We start from the raw sequence: 13,566 nt of genomic DNA, 5'->3' as shown, positions 1-13,566 counted from the left end.
TACACCCAGATTTCCTTCCGCCTTCCAGACCCCGAGAACACGGTGGGGTCAGTACACCTTTTGTCCCCAACACGCACGTTGTAGATCTATCATCTACCGGTTTCTTATGGGCCCTCCACAATACATCAATGGGTCATGTACACTGGGTTCTTTTGTAACAGACTACTGTGTCAAGGTTGCATATATTTTCGGAATGGCTATTCCTTGCGCTTCGTGTCAGTATCCTACTAATGTACGCCTCGCTTCGAATACATTGACAACTATTTTTGTTCCCTAACATGACTTGCTCGACCTTATCGTGGTGCAAATGTATTTCAATGCCTACATCATATGCGCTCTCGTGCGTAGGTGCCTGTTCATGCTCATGCGCAAAACTTGCCCGTACACATCAGTCACGGATGTAGTCTAATTAGATCAGAGACGCATAGTGACGCAAATATACTCAAGATTAAAAAATGATGTCCGCGAGACTACAAATGGCCGCTCACATGTCAACGCGCCAGCCCATGCGTCATAGGCCCGCGCAACGCGTCTTGCCGAAACCCCACGCGACAAAAGTTCGGCCCGCACCTTTCGCGCAGCTCCACCACCACCACACCACCATTACTCCTTCACACCCACTCTTGCGCGCGCGCTTCCCTCATACTACCTCACGATGCTCGACATCCACCGCCCCTCCTCGGCCCCCGACACGAAAATCTTCTTCTCCCACAGCCTCCTCCCCAGCTACATCGACCCGCAAAATGTGTCAACAAAAAAGAAGCCCTTTTCCGCCTTCGCGTCGCAAAAATACAGCCACACGGTCGACCTCATCCTGCCCGAGGAAATGTACCACTTTATACAGACCGAGATGACCCGCAACGGCAGCCCCGCCCGCACCCAATACGCGCGCGTCCACATGTCACTCTCCGAAATCCTCGAAGCCGACTTCCTGAACACGTATATCAAGCAAGGCAACATCATGATGCTGAGCGAAGGACGAGCCTTGCTGGACGATCGCTTCGAGTTGTATAACGGTGTGTTGCGCATGGAGCTTACGCGCCCGACTTACGAGCGCTGCGGGCTGCAGGGCGTACCCGTGGAAGACGGGGGCAGGAAACACCAGAAACAGCGGTGGGTTGTTGAATACGATTTACGGGAGAGCAGTATGAGGCATGGGAAAAAGGGGTTTGGGAGGTTGGAGTGGGCGGCGAGGAATGTTTTGGATAAGAGTTTGACGTGGTTGTTCTGGAATGCGAATCCTACGAGTAAGGAGGCGCTGGGGGAGGGCTGGGAGTTGATTGAGAAGCATGCGCCGTGGGTGTGCGATGTTCTGCCTGAGGAGAGGAGGTTGGGTGGGGTGATGGTACCGAGGGTGAGCGTTGCGGGGCTTAAGGATGTTTATGATGAGGATGAGGCGATGGGGTTGCTGGAGTGGATTCATATGCTTCAGTTGGGATCTCCAAGGGTTGAGGCGGGCGATGATATAAACCCGCATTTGTCGCGCTACGAAGTGCCTGATTTGGGTAGAGGCGTTGGGGAGAGGAGTATGGTTGTGATTAGGTGGAGGGGCTTCATGGGACCGGCTTTTATGCGCGATCTTTTTCTGCTGGTGAGGAAGGAGGGGTTTAAGAAGAGAGAGAAGAAGGTTAATGGGACTCAAGATATGGATGTGGATGTGGATATGGAGGGAGGAGATGGGGTGGAGAGCGAAGAGACAGACTGGTTCGCAATGAGCGCACAGGCTTTTGGGGGAAAGAATGCGTGGACGGTGATGCAGTTTGAAAGCCGAGAGACGCTGGTTTGGGAGATGGAGAGTTGAGTTGAGATGATGGATGCGATGAACCCAAGCCTTCGTCTTCCCATTCATCATCGTCTTCGACATCATACGACACGATCAAAGTCTTCGAACCACCAAAGCCATCATACCTCCCATACGACTATCTCCATCCTGAGTAAGGACACAACCACCTAGCCCACATCGCTATCCATGCGCCCTTCAATCGGGCGAGCAGAGCCTCAACCCTCGTACAAAAACTTGGCCTGCATCACTTCGGGATATCCATTCTCGCCCAGCCATTTCAGGTGTACATGTACCACCTCCCTTCGCAACCACCACGCATACGCTGCTTGATGGCGCTTCCGAGACTTGTTGGGACCCTGCAGCATGCTCGTTTTCTTGGCTTAGAGGGATCAAGGATGCTATCTTTGGTGCGCCGTGTCGGAAATGCAGGGTGCGTGAGTGCTGTGTGCGAGGGGACACGACATTGCCGGGAGCCATGTGATGGGCCTGCTGTACCTGTACTCATGGTCCACGTCGTCGTCGGCGGCAGGATTCAGGTACTGCATTGCGGCATACGTGCAGTCCACAACACGTTGATCGCGCAAAGAAAGACACGGGTATGAACATGTTGATGGAGAATAGTCTTTGATACAATATATACAAAAGAATACCGCTACGTCGAGAAGTTCCAACTCAACCCTCTAGCCCAACCAGAAAACGCCATGCACCAAACCCCATTAAACCACAACCAAAACGGGAACCCGTCTAAATACCAGAGTCAGTCTGGTTGTATGGCCTATCCCCATCGGGCGCACTCCCCTCCGCCCAATAGGAATCCCACTCATCACATCCATTCTTCAACACACTCGTGTCGCCCAGTGTGCCCTTAATTTCACTCATGCGTTCCATAAACTGGAGGCTGAGTCCCTGGCTAGCATGCCACGCGATATGACTAGAGGTAGAAAGTCAGTATATGTCTCAAATACACTTCGTACAGTCTGAACTTACCAATGCATAATCCACATGCCGGGGTTATCAGCAGGGAAAGCAATGAGCATGTAGCCACCCGCGGGCAACAAAGCAGTGTCACGACGAGTAGGATTGTTGAAGTTAAGACCGTTGGTAGATCCGTCCCAGGTGCCTGCGCCACGACCGACGATGTAGTAGTCGTGGCCGTGGAGATGGATGGGGTGGGGTAGGGCGATTTTAGAGGTCGATTGGATGTACCACATGTACCAACCTTCTTTGTCCATGGTGTACACGTTGCCGTTTGGACCAATGGAGCGAGAGCCTCCGAGCACGGTTTCGAGCGAAGGATTGTTCCAGTCTACGACGTGGGGCGTGCCGTCGATTAACCACCGGAAAAGGTTGTCCTTCGCAGGGTCGGCAAAGGAGTCTACGCTCATCTTGTGGTTTTGGACCTCGCCCATTACGGAGGTAGGGACGGTGTTGGGGACGAAGGGGATGAGGTTGGATGAGGACTCGTCGTCGCAGCCTGCGCGCATTGTGACGGAGGACTTGAAGGTGGGGTTTGAAGTGCTGGATGCGCCGTCATAGTGCAGGATCGCGCCGACGGGTTTGCCGGCTGAGGCGATCTTATTGCTGCCGCAGCTGCCGGTTACGACGCGGAACCAGTAGTTGTCGACGGTTTGGTTGGCGGTGATGACTACGTCGTACCGTTGACCGATCTGCAGGGTCAGTTGGTCGGTGACGTAGGACTTGATGGGCACGAAGTCGGAGGTGAGGACTGTGAAGGGGTGGCCGTCCATGGAGACGCTGAAGGTGCTGTCGACGGCTGTGTTGATGAGACGGATGCGGTACTTCTTTCCTTTTACTACGTTGATTCTGGCGTACTTCCCGTTGTCGTTTGCCGCGTTGATGTGTGTGCCGTTGACGAGGATATTGTCGGGCGAGGGGGGTCCACGCTGAGAGTGCTGGGCGACTTCGTTCAGTGTGAAAGCGGGTATGTAGTACCAGTCAGTGATGGGGAGAGTACCCAGGTCGACGTCGTAGTTGGCAGTAGCTGGTCCATCGATAATCATGGTACCGACAACACCATCGCCATATTGGGCTGAGAAGTGAGAGTGGTACCATGTTGTACCGAACTGAGTTGCCCTGAACTTGTACTGGCGGGTTCTTCCAGGAGCAATCGGGCATTCGGTGATTCCCGGGACGCCGTCGTCCTGGCAGGAGTTCAGCTGTCTAATACCGTGCCAGTGAATACCGGTTCCGTTGTGCTCGAGGTTGTTCTTGACGTTGATGATGACTGTGTCACCCCACTTTGCTCGCACGAGTGGTCCAGGATATTGGCCGTTGATGAGCATCATTTCTTTGGAAGTACCACTTCCATCGGGGTTGGCCCTAGTAACATTCGAGATCTCGAAGTTGTACTGTCATATGTCAGCACCTATTCGAGCAGGAATCCTTGGATACACTTACAGTCACGGTGGTGCCGTCCGGGGGAGACTTGGCATCGAAGTCGGTGGCAATGCTGTAGCCATTACTCCAGCAGTTTCGTGTTCGTGCTGTGTTGGTGCAAGCACCATCTTGCCTCTTGACAATCTGGTCAAAAGTTGGGAACTCATCGGATAATGGCTCTGCACGTAGTGGACCAGCGAGTGCAACTGATCCAAATGAAAGCCATGCGGCTAATGAAGGAAACAACATGATGGTGTGAATGCAATATATCAATGCGAGGAAAGAACGGTACCGGGTCGGTATATATGAAGAGATGCTGACCAGGCCAATGGATGTCGAATGGTTCCTGGAGTTAATCAATGTAGGGCTGGGGCTGACCAGAACACAGGTGCCATTTATATGAGACACATCCGAAAGACGCCCCCAAAGTGTAAGTCATCTAATGGTGGCGGTAATCTGAGCTTCGCCCTGGGCCATACCCATGGCGAAGTCAGCCAGCGCCTACTTTGCCGTGACACCGACTTTTTCTCGCTTAGTGCTGCATGTCAGTTGGACCCGCGTGGTCCAGGTGGTGAGATCGACGCCAGGGCGCCCTAGAAATGCTCATCTCGTACTATGACACGGGGTGGACTTGAACGATCCCGGCCGTGGATAGCTGATGATGAGGGCCGATTAGGCAAATGTCTGGCCTCGGTAGATACAGCGACCGATGGGCTGAAGCTCAGCTATGGCAGTGGCTCGCTTTCGTCCATGTCGGCGAGCGGGTAGGAGAGAGGCGAAGTCGATGAAGCCAAGATCTCAGACGGTGCACGGATCTAGCTCCTAATCGGGATCCCGGTATGGAGGGACCACACCAGCGCTAAGTCAGTGGTAGTTCCAACTTTACTCGAAACGGTGCGTGATGAGCGACCTACTCGTGTTGGAGCGTTTTCTTAGGTGAAGGATCCTAGGAGCTCGCGTAAGGTGATGGACCCTTGTCGGATGCAAGATCTATTGAATTACAGATCGGGTACTCCACAAGATACGGCCGCTATTCGAGCATACTCTGTGCTCACCGGAGACGAGAGCCCACATGGAGTGGTCAGATGTGGGTACTGACGTTGTGAAGGATATGCCTTAGGCCTGATGCAGAATCTGTTTGCGACGTGACAAAAGCATCGAGAACGCAAGCTACTCGTGCGAAGCATGTGGCCTAACCCACGCGATCGGAAGACGGGAATACGATCGTCCCATCCGGTACCGAGGAAGCTTACCTAGGTGGTTCCAATCAAATTTCGAGCTCTGTTACCAGAATAACCACGTAGGGCATAAACGATAAGTGAGCAGGGATCAGACAAATCCCAAACCCACTGGTTCTTCGAGATGATACCCTCAGCCGAGGTCATAATCAGGCTGACAGAAGTGCCCAAGACAGCGGTATCCCTTCCGGTCGCTTGCTGACGTTGAACGTCCAATATGGACACTGAGACCCCCTTGGGCTGTGGCGTAGACCGACTCCAACGTACACGGGCTTATCAGGATCTTCATAAGCTACATGGTGTGTAGGAGGACTAAATGCTCGGTATGGCATTGCCATTATTCGCCGACTGCAAGTTGGCATGATGTGCCTTCCATGCATGCTGTGTAGCTCGGCATGCGGGTCCAGGGATGACCTTCCGACCCGTGAACTTACTCGGTGGCTTCGAACAACCAAAATCTAGGTCATCCATCCAGATGAACGGCCGACAGGGCGGCCGCTAGGAAAGCTTGTGACTATCGCATTGGATGCGACTATCTCGGAAAATGGCATGCGCCCGCGAATAGACACGAACGGGGAGAAGGAAGTGCGAATTTCAACGCTCGGATCGGCATGCGCGGCTGCTGGAAACGCGCTGGAAACAGGAGCGCGGGTTCATCAGCGACTGGCCAGCCTATCGTTAGTAAGATCGACCAACTGAGCGGGCGGGTTTGCTGCAAGTTGGTGCAAGAATATGCGGACGTTGGGGCCGAGTGAAGTGACGTGAACACTAGGATCGGTTCAGGGGTATGGGCGCTAAGCCTAGCACGGACCGGCACTAATTCCAGTGGCTTTCCATAGCGGCCGCACACATGGATGCCTTCGCCTCCTCCACTAAGCACCACTTTTCTTCCTTCTGCAGAGCGATGCAACGCCTTACGAGGGCTAAGTACTGATGAGGCGCAGAACTGCGCTTGATGTCTTTACGAATTGCTGACCGCCCGCCCCGCCCACCTGTTCCAGTCTGTCACAAGCTCGCTTCCGTGTTGACACTGTTAGATCAAGCACTTGCCATGACTATTTTCATTGCATCTTCGATCCATGTCGGCTTACTCGGGGGTCGGGGCACAGCTCAGTGCGCGAAAGATAAGCCGTATTTGCGAAGAACCTGCTGGGCTTGATCATCATACAAGGTACAAAAGAGGTCATGGCCCACTGACTCTGCATACCACATCCAGCGTATCATACTTGTACTTTCAGTCATTGACTTGAATTGCTTCAACATGTACTCTCGTTCTATATTCCTCGCGGTGGCTGCCGCCTCCACCCTCGTCAAAGCCGATGACCCCTTCGGGAGCTCCGGTGGTATCTGTTACGCCTATGGTGTTGACTTTATCGATGAAGGAAGCTACTTTATCGACTCAGAGTCTACTGAGGACTTCTCTGCTGTAACATACTTCAGAGGTTGCAACGCGGATGGTATGGCAGATGTCGTGCTCGTCGCACCTGACGTGGAGGAAACCACTGGCGAAGAATACTTGTGCGACAAAATTCCAACGACACCTGACGATACGAACCAAGTGGCAGACTGTCCTATCAAGAAGAACCAGATGAGCTCAGGACACTGGCTACTTCTGATTCTGGGAGACAATGAAGCCAACGAGGACGGCTCGAATGGCCAGCCTTTTGCATGGCAGAGAGGTATGTCTTCTTGTGTTCAATAACCGAACAACCCATTCACTAACGAATCTAGATCTCTACCTGACTGTCGGCACGAAAGTTACCAGCACATACACTGCAACAACCACAGACACCAAGACCGAGACGCCTACTATCACTTCAACTGTCACTACCACCTCGACTGATGTCGTCACTGCTGGACCATTCTCGACTGTCACGATGCCTAGTGGCACCGCTAAAAAGGTCAAGACAATCAGGCCGAAGGCAGTCACTGAGACAACTACCAAGACCATGACTCGCACCAGGCACTCTTGGACCAAGAGCTTTGGCGTCACCACTAAGACTGTCGAAGCCACGTGCACTACCCCGGCCCACGTGGGCAAGCCCGACAAGCCTTGCGAGTACTCGCCCACCAAAGTTCACGCGGCGGCTATTGAGACACCTACCACCATCCCCAAGTTCCACCGCTGGGTTCGCAAGGGCGACCGCGAAGTCGACTACGAATGGGCGCGTGCCCGCGTCGAGGCCGCAAAGCAGAGACGTGCGGAGAAGGCTGGACAGGTTCAGCGCCGCGCTCCTGATGCTCCCACGACGACTGTCACTTACGAGACTCCTGTCGCAGTACTCGCTACTGTGACTGCACCAGCTATCACCACTACTGAGAGTGTTCTTCTCACAGAGTCCGCTACAGAGACGCTTCCTCCTCCCACTGTTCTTTCCGGCCTCCTCACCTCAACTACCACGCTACCGACTCCCACTAAAACCAAGTCCAAGTTTGCCTTTACTACTACGACCGAGGTCATTACATTCGGCCACGTATGGACTACGACAACGACGGTACTCCCTACCTCGTCAGTAAGTGCATGCAAGAAGCACGGTGGGCATTTTTGGTGGATCTAGTGAACCATATTGGTGTTAGATTCGGGCCGTTAACTATTTGATTTCTATTCTGCTGTTCTTCAAGCGCGCATTACATTTAATTACTGTGCACGGCACAAGATAGACGAATTTATGACTACTATCCTATAATCAATGCTTCACACCTTCTTGCGATTGCCGTGTTCGTGTGGACATCGTCACAGCACAGACGCCTCCGCTTAGTCACAGGCGCCTTGCGTCCCGAGGTCGTCATCTCACCTGCGTCTCTCGAGCTGTTAACACGTCACAGCACCGTATGCACCTCGGTACACTCGGAATCACTCCCTACCATGCAAGCAACAATACAGTCCGGCGCGCAAGGTAGAAGTCCAAGTAAAGCTCATACGCCACGGCAACCGCCTTTACGCCCTAGAGCCAGCGCTAAGATGCTGACTCGTGGGCAGGCAAACCCCTGTTCATGTGGCTTTCTCACCTGCGGCCAGCACAATACCATACATCTGCAAGCACGCCTCTTCTCTCGACGTGACACGAACCAAAGTCCCGGCATTGAGCCACATCAATAGCCCCGAAAGTGGGAACACAAGGGTCGTGCAAGCCTCCAGCAGCATAGCGTGGACACCTTTCCACTGTTCCACGCCGTATCGTGGCAAAACATCGAATCATGTGGGTCTATCTCGTTGACGGCTCGGTGGGGTATACGCGGGCTAATTCGATCGCTCCAGGGTATGGATCTCCTCTCCGACGTCCGAACGCCTGGAACTAGTGTGCGTGTCATAGCAGATAGCGAGAAGAGAATTTTGAAGCCTGGCCCCAAACAAGAGATGAACGGCACAGAAAGGGTGGTTTGTGGCAGATTGATGGCGATGGCAGGGGCACGGCAAGTGCGCGCCGTCTGACTGCTCATCGATGGAATCAGCATATTGCCGTGTTCCTGCTTCCCGCCCTCATCGCAGGTCGCACAGTCACCTCTCCGCGACCGACCAAGGCGGATGATGTGGCGTAAGCCTCACCGATGACATAATTCTGGCCTCCGGAGCGACAAGCGTAAGCCCAGCGACCGTATGTCTCAGCAAAATGCGGCGTCCAGAGGACCAGGAAGAGTTTCAGCTTTTGGACCTCGTGTCGTGAGTCACATCTGCCAGCGATGTCACAGTACCTCTCGTGTTTATCCCCGAGAAGGGCCAAAAAAGCTTAACCTTTTCCTTGGGGCTGCAGCATAACAGACGGGTTATTTTTCTTTCCTTTGTTCGCTACCAAAAGACAAGGCCCTGCGCATGCAAGGATCCGGCATGGCTCAACAGCATGTTCACTTTCCCTGCTATCGTCCGATGCAGCTTCCGCAGGTAGGCGCAGCGGCTTACCTCCGATGACAAGCGAGTTGTCATTACTGATGCGCCCCGCAGTCAGTTCCAAGGTTTCCACGATATACGAAATGCCCACTTTCCTGCTGAAAGCTCGCGATCACACATCGTATCATGGTGGAGCAATGGGTTTTGAGACTTCAAGCTCAGTGGCGTTATTTTTAGCAAGCCTTACATTGCTAGCGGTGCGGATCGGAACGACAACTGGAACCTTAACACGAGGGTGGTAGCCAACTACCGCCTTGGTATTTGCAGCGTCGCGTTCCCATTGGGTGAAACCAGGGGAACAGCTAAGCATTCAACGGGTGGCCTCGCATCGTATTTTCGCCTTCGTTTTCTAGTTCTGGAACAGCTGGATGTGCTTTTTGAACTTCATGCTTGTACTGCCTGGCTTACTCATTGTACCAAGCTTTTTGTCTTGACAGTTGCTTTTGCATACTTCGCGTGGCAAAGGGTCCATCAACCAAACTGCTATCGTGTCGGTACCGAAAAAACAGAAACAGCACAATTTTTGCTCCGGCAGTGGACTCTATTACCTAAAGCAACTTTCTCATTCGGTGGTAGATCTGCGAAACGTCAGAAATATTCCCGAGGCCAAGTACGGAAGCCAAGATGGCCGAAAGTTTCCGAGCCGGTGAACGTGGAGACCGTGAAGACGGTTTGTACTGGGGAGTCAGCTAAGCTCAGTCCTGCGGTTTCTGTGGAGTATTGGGGCTCACAAGATGCGTCTATCAACTTTACCCTATCTGGAGGTGTAACGCGAATAGCGATGGGAGTGGAGTTGTGGAGTCGACAAAGCTTTTGTGGGTATGTGGAGTTGACTGTCAAGGCATCCCTGGTGGGCGCCTGGCAAAGAACTCCGGCATGTGTATAGTCAACATTTGACTTCGCTTGACCATGGCTGTGAAGGCACGTATTCACCAGCTTGGCACTGACAGACCTGCGAAATCGATAGCGACAAGGTACTGTGCTGACTGAGCTCCGCAGCAAGGCTTCCATGCGCTTGACTCGTCGAGATATGCACTGGACCCCAGTTCAGTCATCAGCCACTCAGACCGAATGCTTACATGTCTACCCACTGACACGACAAGGCCTGACCCAACGGGTCGCGTTGATCTCTTCAATCACGAATGTAGGCGTCTAGGCAGCACTGAGTCCAAGACACTGACCGACTCTTCTCTCGTGATGTGCAATGCTTCATCAAGCCACAACAATACTTCGCCATCGGTACCATCGCCCCGAAGTCGTATCACGCTGACTGCTGCCTCAATGATATCTGAATTGGATCATGGGCACTCGTGTCGGATAGTCATTGCTCCACCTCGCGTCCTCGAAGAAAGGCAATGCTAATACGAGTATGCAGGCTCAGCAACATCGCTCACAGCCGCATGACACGGTACTTCACCGAGCCCCGGAAAGCCAGGCACCACGGGGCCGTCCATGTCCTCGACCGGAATTTGCGCCAGTACTCAACTCATCACTTGCGTCCGTACCATCACCATCATCGAGGCGCCCATACTCAACATATGCACGTAGTCTCAACTCTAATAAGAGTATCTCGCACACCTTAGCACCTGAATCTCACCACCCACACCCATACTAACATGTGCACATAGTCATAACTCTAACAGCATACCGACAACTCTATTCCCTATACCTCCGCCTTCGTCCCTCATAGCGCCCCCACAGACCCCAAGCTCAAACCCCAAATCCAGACCCCCATAACAAACCCGCCATCGTCGCAATCCCAACCGTAGACGCCAAAGTCCATCGAGGGACTAGAACTAACCCACGTGCTCAACACCCGCAATAGCATGGCAATCTCCCGTCGCATTCGTTTCCCTCATTAGAACCGCACTTCGGTGAACACTCCGCCTGTTCAGTAAGCTCCGCGACTCTCCCACACCCGTGCGCCTCCGCAAGGCTTGCATCCAAGACCCAGACCCAGACGCCAAAGCCTCAGCACTGAGCCTCAACCGCACCGTCTCTGCCAGATTATAGTCTAATGATTAGATTAGCCGCAGATTTCCATGAATCAAGGTTCAGAAAAGGGTACAAATGTAGCGCCGAGAGTAACGCCGTTGGGGCGACTATCGAGTCAAGCGTTTTGGCGTCGTTGATGGTATCGAACTCTAAATTGCCCACGGCCACGTGCGACGGTGCGAGCTAGGGGAAGTTTGTTTGATGCGAGACCGGCTACCCGCGCGATGGAAGATGGTGGTATGGGATGGTAGTGGGAGGGAGGCGGTGGGCGGCCATGTGGAAGCCACGCCGGTTAGGGTAGTGTGTGAGCTATTGTGGGTGGGTGTGCATGTGGAGGGGTAAGAGGGTAGAGGTGGCGTTTTTATCATATGCTGAGGGAGGATGTTTGGGGGATATATTTGAGTTACGTGTGAGGGTGAGGGAAGGCTCGCGAAGACGGAAAAGCCGCGTAGTACAACGATGGAATTTGTTGTGTTGAGAATATGCTCGTAAAGCGCCCGCCCGGTACATACGCGATGCTAGAAAAAACTGTAAAAAGGATATCACTGTTGCAATTCAGTGTGATATGGGCGCTTGAGATGACTCATGGAATTGAACAATCGTCTAGTGCGTCAACGACCTAAGCTGCAGTTTTAAAGCCCTTCACGGCTCGTATGAATATCTAGACATACCGGGGGTTCATAACTCATCCTTGTCTTCGTGCGTAGTCACCTTCGTTCGTGCCTGTTCGATAAGTCCCTTGCGTACCATGCTCGTAAGTACCTCGTACGCGACCTGCGCCGCTGCCATTCCTGTCGTTTCTGCTGCGCCGTCATACGCAGGACTGACTTCCACAATGTCTGCACCAATAACATTCATGCCTTCGATACCTCTCAATATGCGGATGAGCTCACGCGTAGTCCAGCCGCCTGGTTCAGGTGTGCCCGTGCCCGGTGCGAGTCCAGGATCGATCACATCGATGTCGATGCTGAGGTAGACGGGCATCTCTGTGCCCACGCGGTTCATGATCGAGGTGATGACGCCCTTTACACCAATCTCATCGATGTCGTCTGTTGCGATGCGAATCCAGCCTTGCTGCGAGTCGTCGGTATAGTCCTCTGGTTCATCACCCGACAGTCTCGTCCTCAGCCCCGCGTGTACACTCGAGTCGTTTGCGATCAGACCCTCAGTGGCTGCAATCCAAAACATGCTGCCATGATTGAAGAACGACTGTGTAGAAGGATCTTCTTGGTCGATCCAAGCGGACGGGTACTTCGCAGGATGCCATGTATCCAAGTGTGCGTCAAAGTGTACCACGGCAATCGGCTGCCCATATACACCCTTCAAGGCCCTCAGAGCCGGAAGTGCAATGCTGTGATCTCCGCCAAGAGTCAGCAGCTTTGGCTTCTTGAGATACTGCACCCCGCTCTCCGTGCTCTTCTCCGTCGCAGGTCGTTTCCCAAGCTCGAGAAAGGCCTCGCTCATTTGCTTCAACGCCAACGTGTTATCGAAGGGCGTGATTGGTATGTCTCCGCAGTCTACGATCTTCGCCCATGACGTGTACGGGTTGAGGTTGGCTCGGGGATTGAAGCCTCGGAAGGACGTCTGTCGGCTTGAGCCGGCGCGGATTGCACGAGGTCCGAATCGAGCACCGGGTCGGTAGGAGACTGCTGTGTCGAAAGGCGCACCGAGGATGGCAATGTCGTAGGTCGTCTCTGGGTGTGTCAAGCAGCGCGTATGCGGTAGGTGGGCGAAAGTTGAGATGCCAGAGAAACCCCACTATGCACTTGTCAGCTAATACTCGGATGCTGCTGGAATGATACTCACATCTGTACCCCACTTCCTCTCCAATTCATCTAGTCGGTCTTGGGAAAAGGCTTGTTGGTCTTCGACATGATGAGTTGCGTGTGAAGAGACGCAAGCCGCACTTGCGACAACAGCTACCCAATTCCACCGCATGATGCCCGTATTGTCAGATTGCGAGGGTTGCAAAGACAAAGCCTCGAGCTGAAGTACATGTGGGCGGCGTGTAGGGCGGAGGATTATGTAAATCGCGTCTTATCGTGTGTCGATGTCATTCCGATCCCGCCCTCCGGCATTGCGGGGCGTCCCAGAAAGGCAGGTCCAGCCTGGCGTGCGCGCGGAGAACGAGAGTGAGTCGGCAACGTATTCGGGATTTGGTGGAAAAACCATATCGATGGATGGCACGAGGATGATGAGACATGAGATGAGATGGAACACGAGTGGTGACGTAGTGGGCTTATCCCGTGAGAACGCGTCGTGCGCTA

The 13,566-nt window shown here is 53.4% G+C and overlaps 4 protein-coding genes across 4 annotated transcripts; 2 read left to right on the top strand and 2 right to left on the bottom strand.

Annotated features, from left to right (window-relative positions):
- Positions 1-655: 655 nt before the first annotated feature.
- On the top strand, positions 656-1,801 carry J4E92_007109 (uncharacterized protein; the record flags this gene model as incomplete). Its single annotated transcript, XM_051498472.1, has 1 exon — positions 656-1,801. The coding sequence occupies one exon, from the start codon at positions 656-658 to the stop codon at positions 1,799-1,801; it is 1,146 nt and encodes a 381-aa protein (XP_051351406.1).
- A 726-nt stretch (positions 1,802-2,527) lies between these two features.
- J4E92_007108 (uncharacterized protein) lies at positions 2,528-4,429 on the bottom strand (the record flags this gene model as incomplete). The annotated part of the gene is made up of 3 exons (XM_051498471.1): positions 2,528-2,714; positions 2,771-4,152; positions 4,202-4,429. The coding sequence occupies 3 exons, from the start codon at positions 4,427-4,429 to the stop codon at positions 2,528-2,530; spliced, it is 1,797 nt and encodes a 598-aa protein (XP_051351405.1).
- Positions 4,430-6,679: 2,250 nt separating this feature from the next.
- J4E92_007107 (uncharacterized protein) lies at positions 6,680-7,976 on the top strand (the record flags this gene model as incomplete). The annotated part of the gene is made up of 2 exons (XM_051498470.1): positions 6,680-7,097; positions 7,150-7,976. The coding sequence occupies 2 exons, from the start codon at positions 6,680-6,682 to the stop codon at positions 7,974-7,976; spliced, it is 1,245 nt and encodes a 414-aa protein (XP_051351404.1).
- Positions 7,977-11,977: 4,001 nt separating this feature from the next.
- Positions 11,978-13,237, bottom strand: J4E92_007106 (uncharacterized protein; the record flags this gene model as incomplete). The annotated part of the gene is made up of 2 exons (XM_051498469.1): positions 11,978-13,057; positions 13,106-13,237. 2 exons carry the CDS (start codon positions 13,235-13,237, stop codon positions 11,978-11,980), a joined length of 1,212 nt encoding a protein of 403 aa, XP_051351403.1.
- Positions 13,238-13,566: the final 329 nt, after the last annotated feature.

The sequence above is a fragment of the Alternaria infectoria genome (genome assembly GCF_024043175.1).
Source record: "Alternaria infectoria strain BMP 0036 chromosome Unknown scaffold_11, whole genome shotgun sequence".
In the NCBI taxonomy this organism is placed as follows: domain Eukaryota; kingdom Fungi; phylum Ascomycota; class Dothideomycetes; order Pleosporales; family Pleosporaceae; genus Alternaria; species Alternaria infectoria.
The sequence above is the reverse complement of the archived record's forward strand: the minus strand, read 5'-3'. Positions and strand labels throughout refer to the sequence as shown.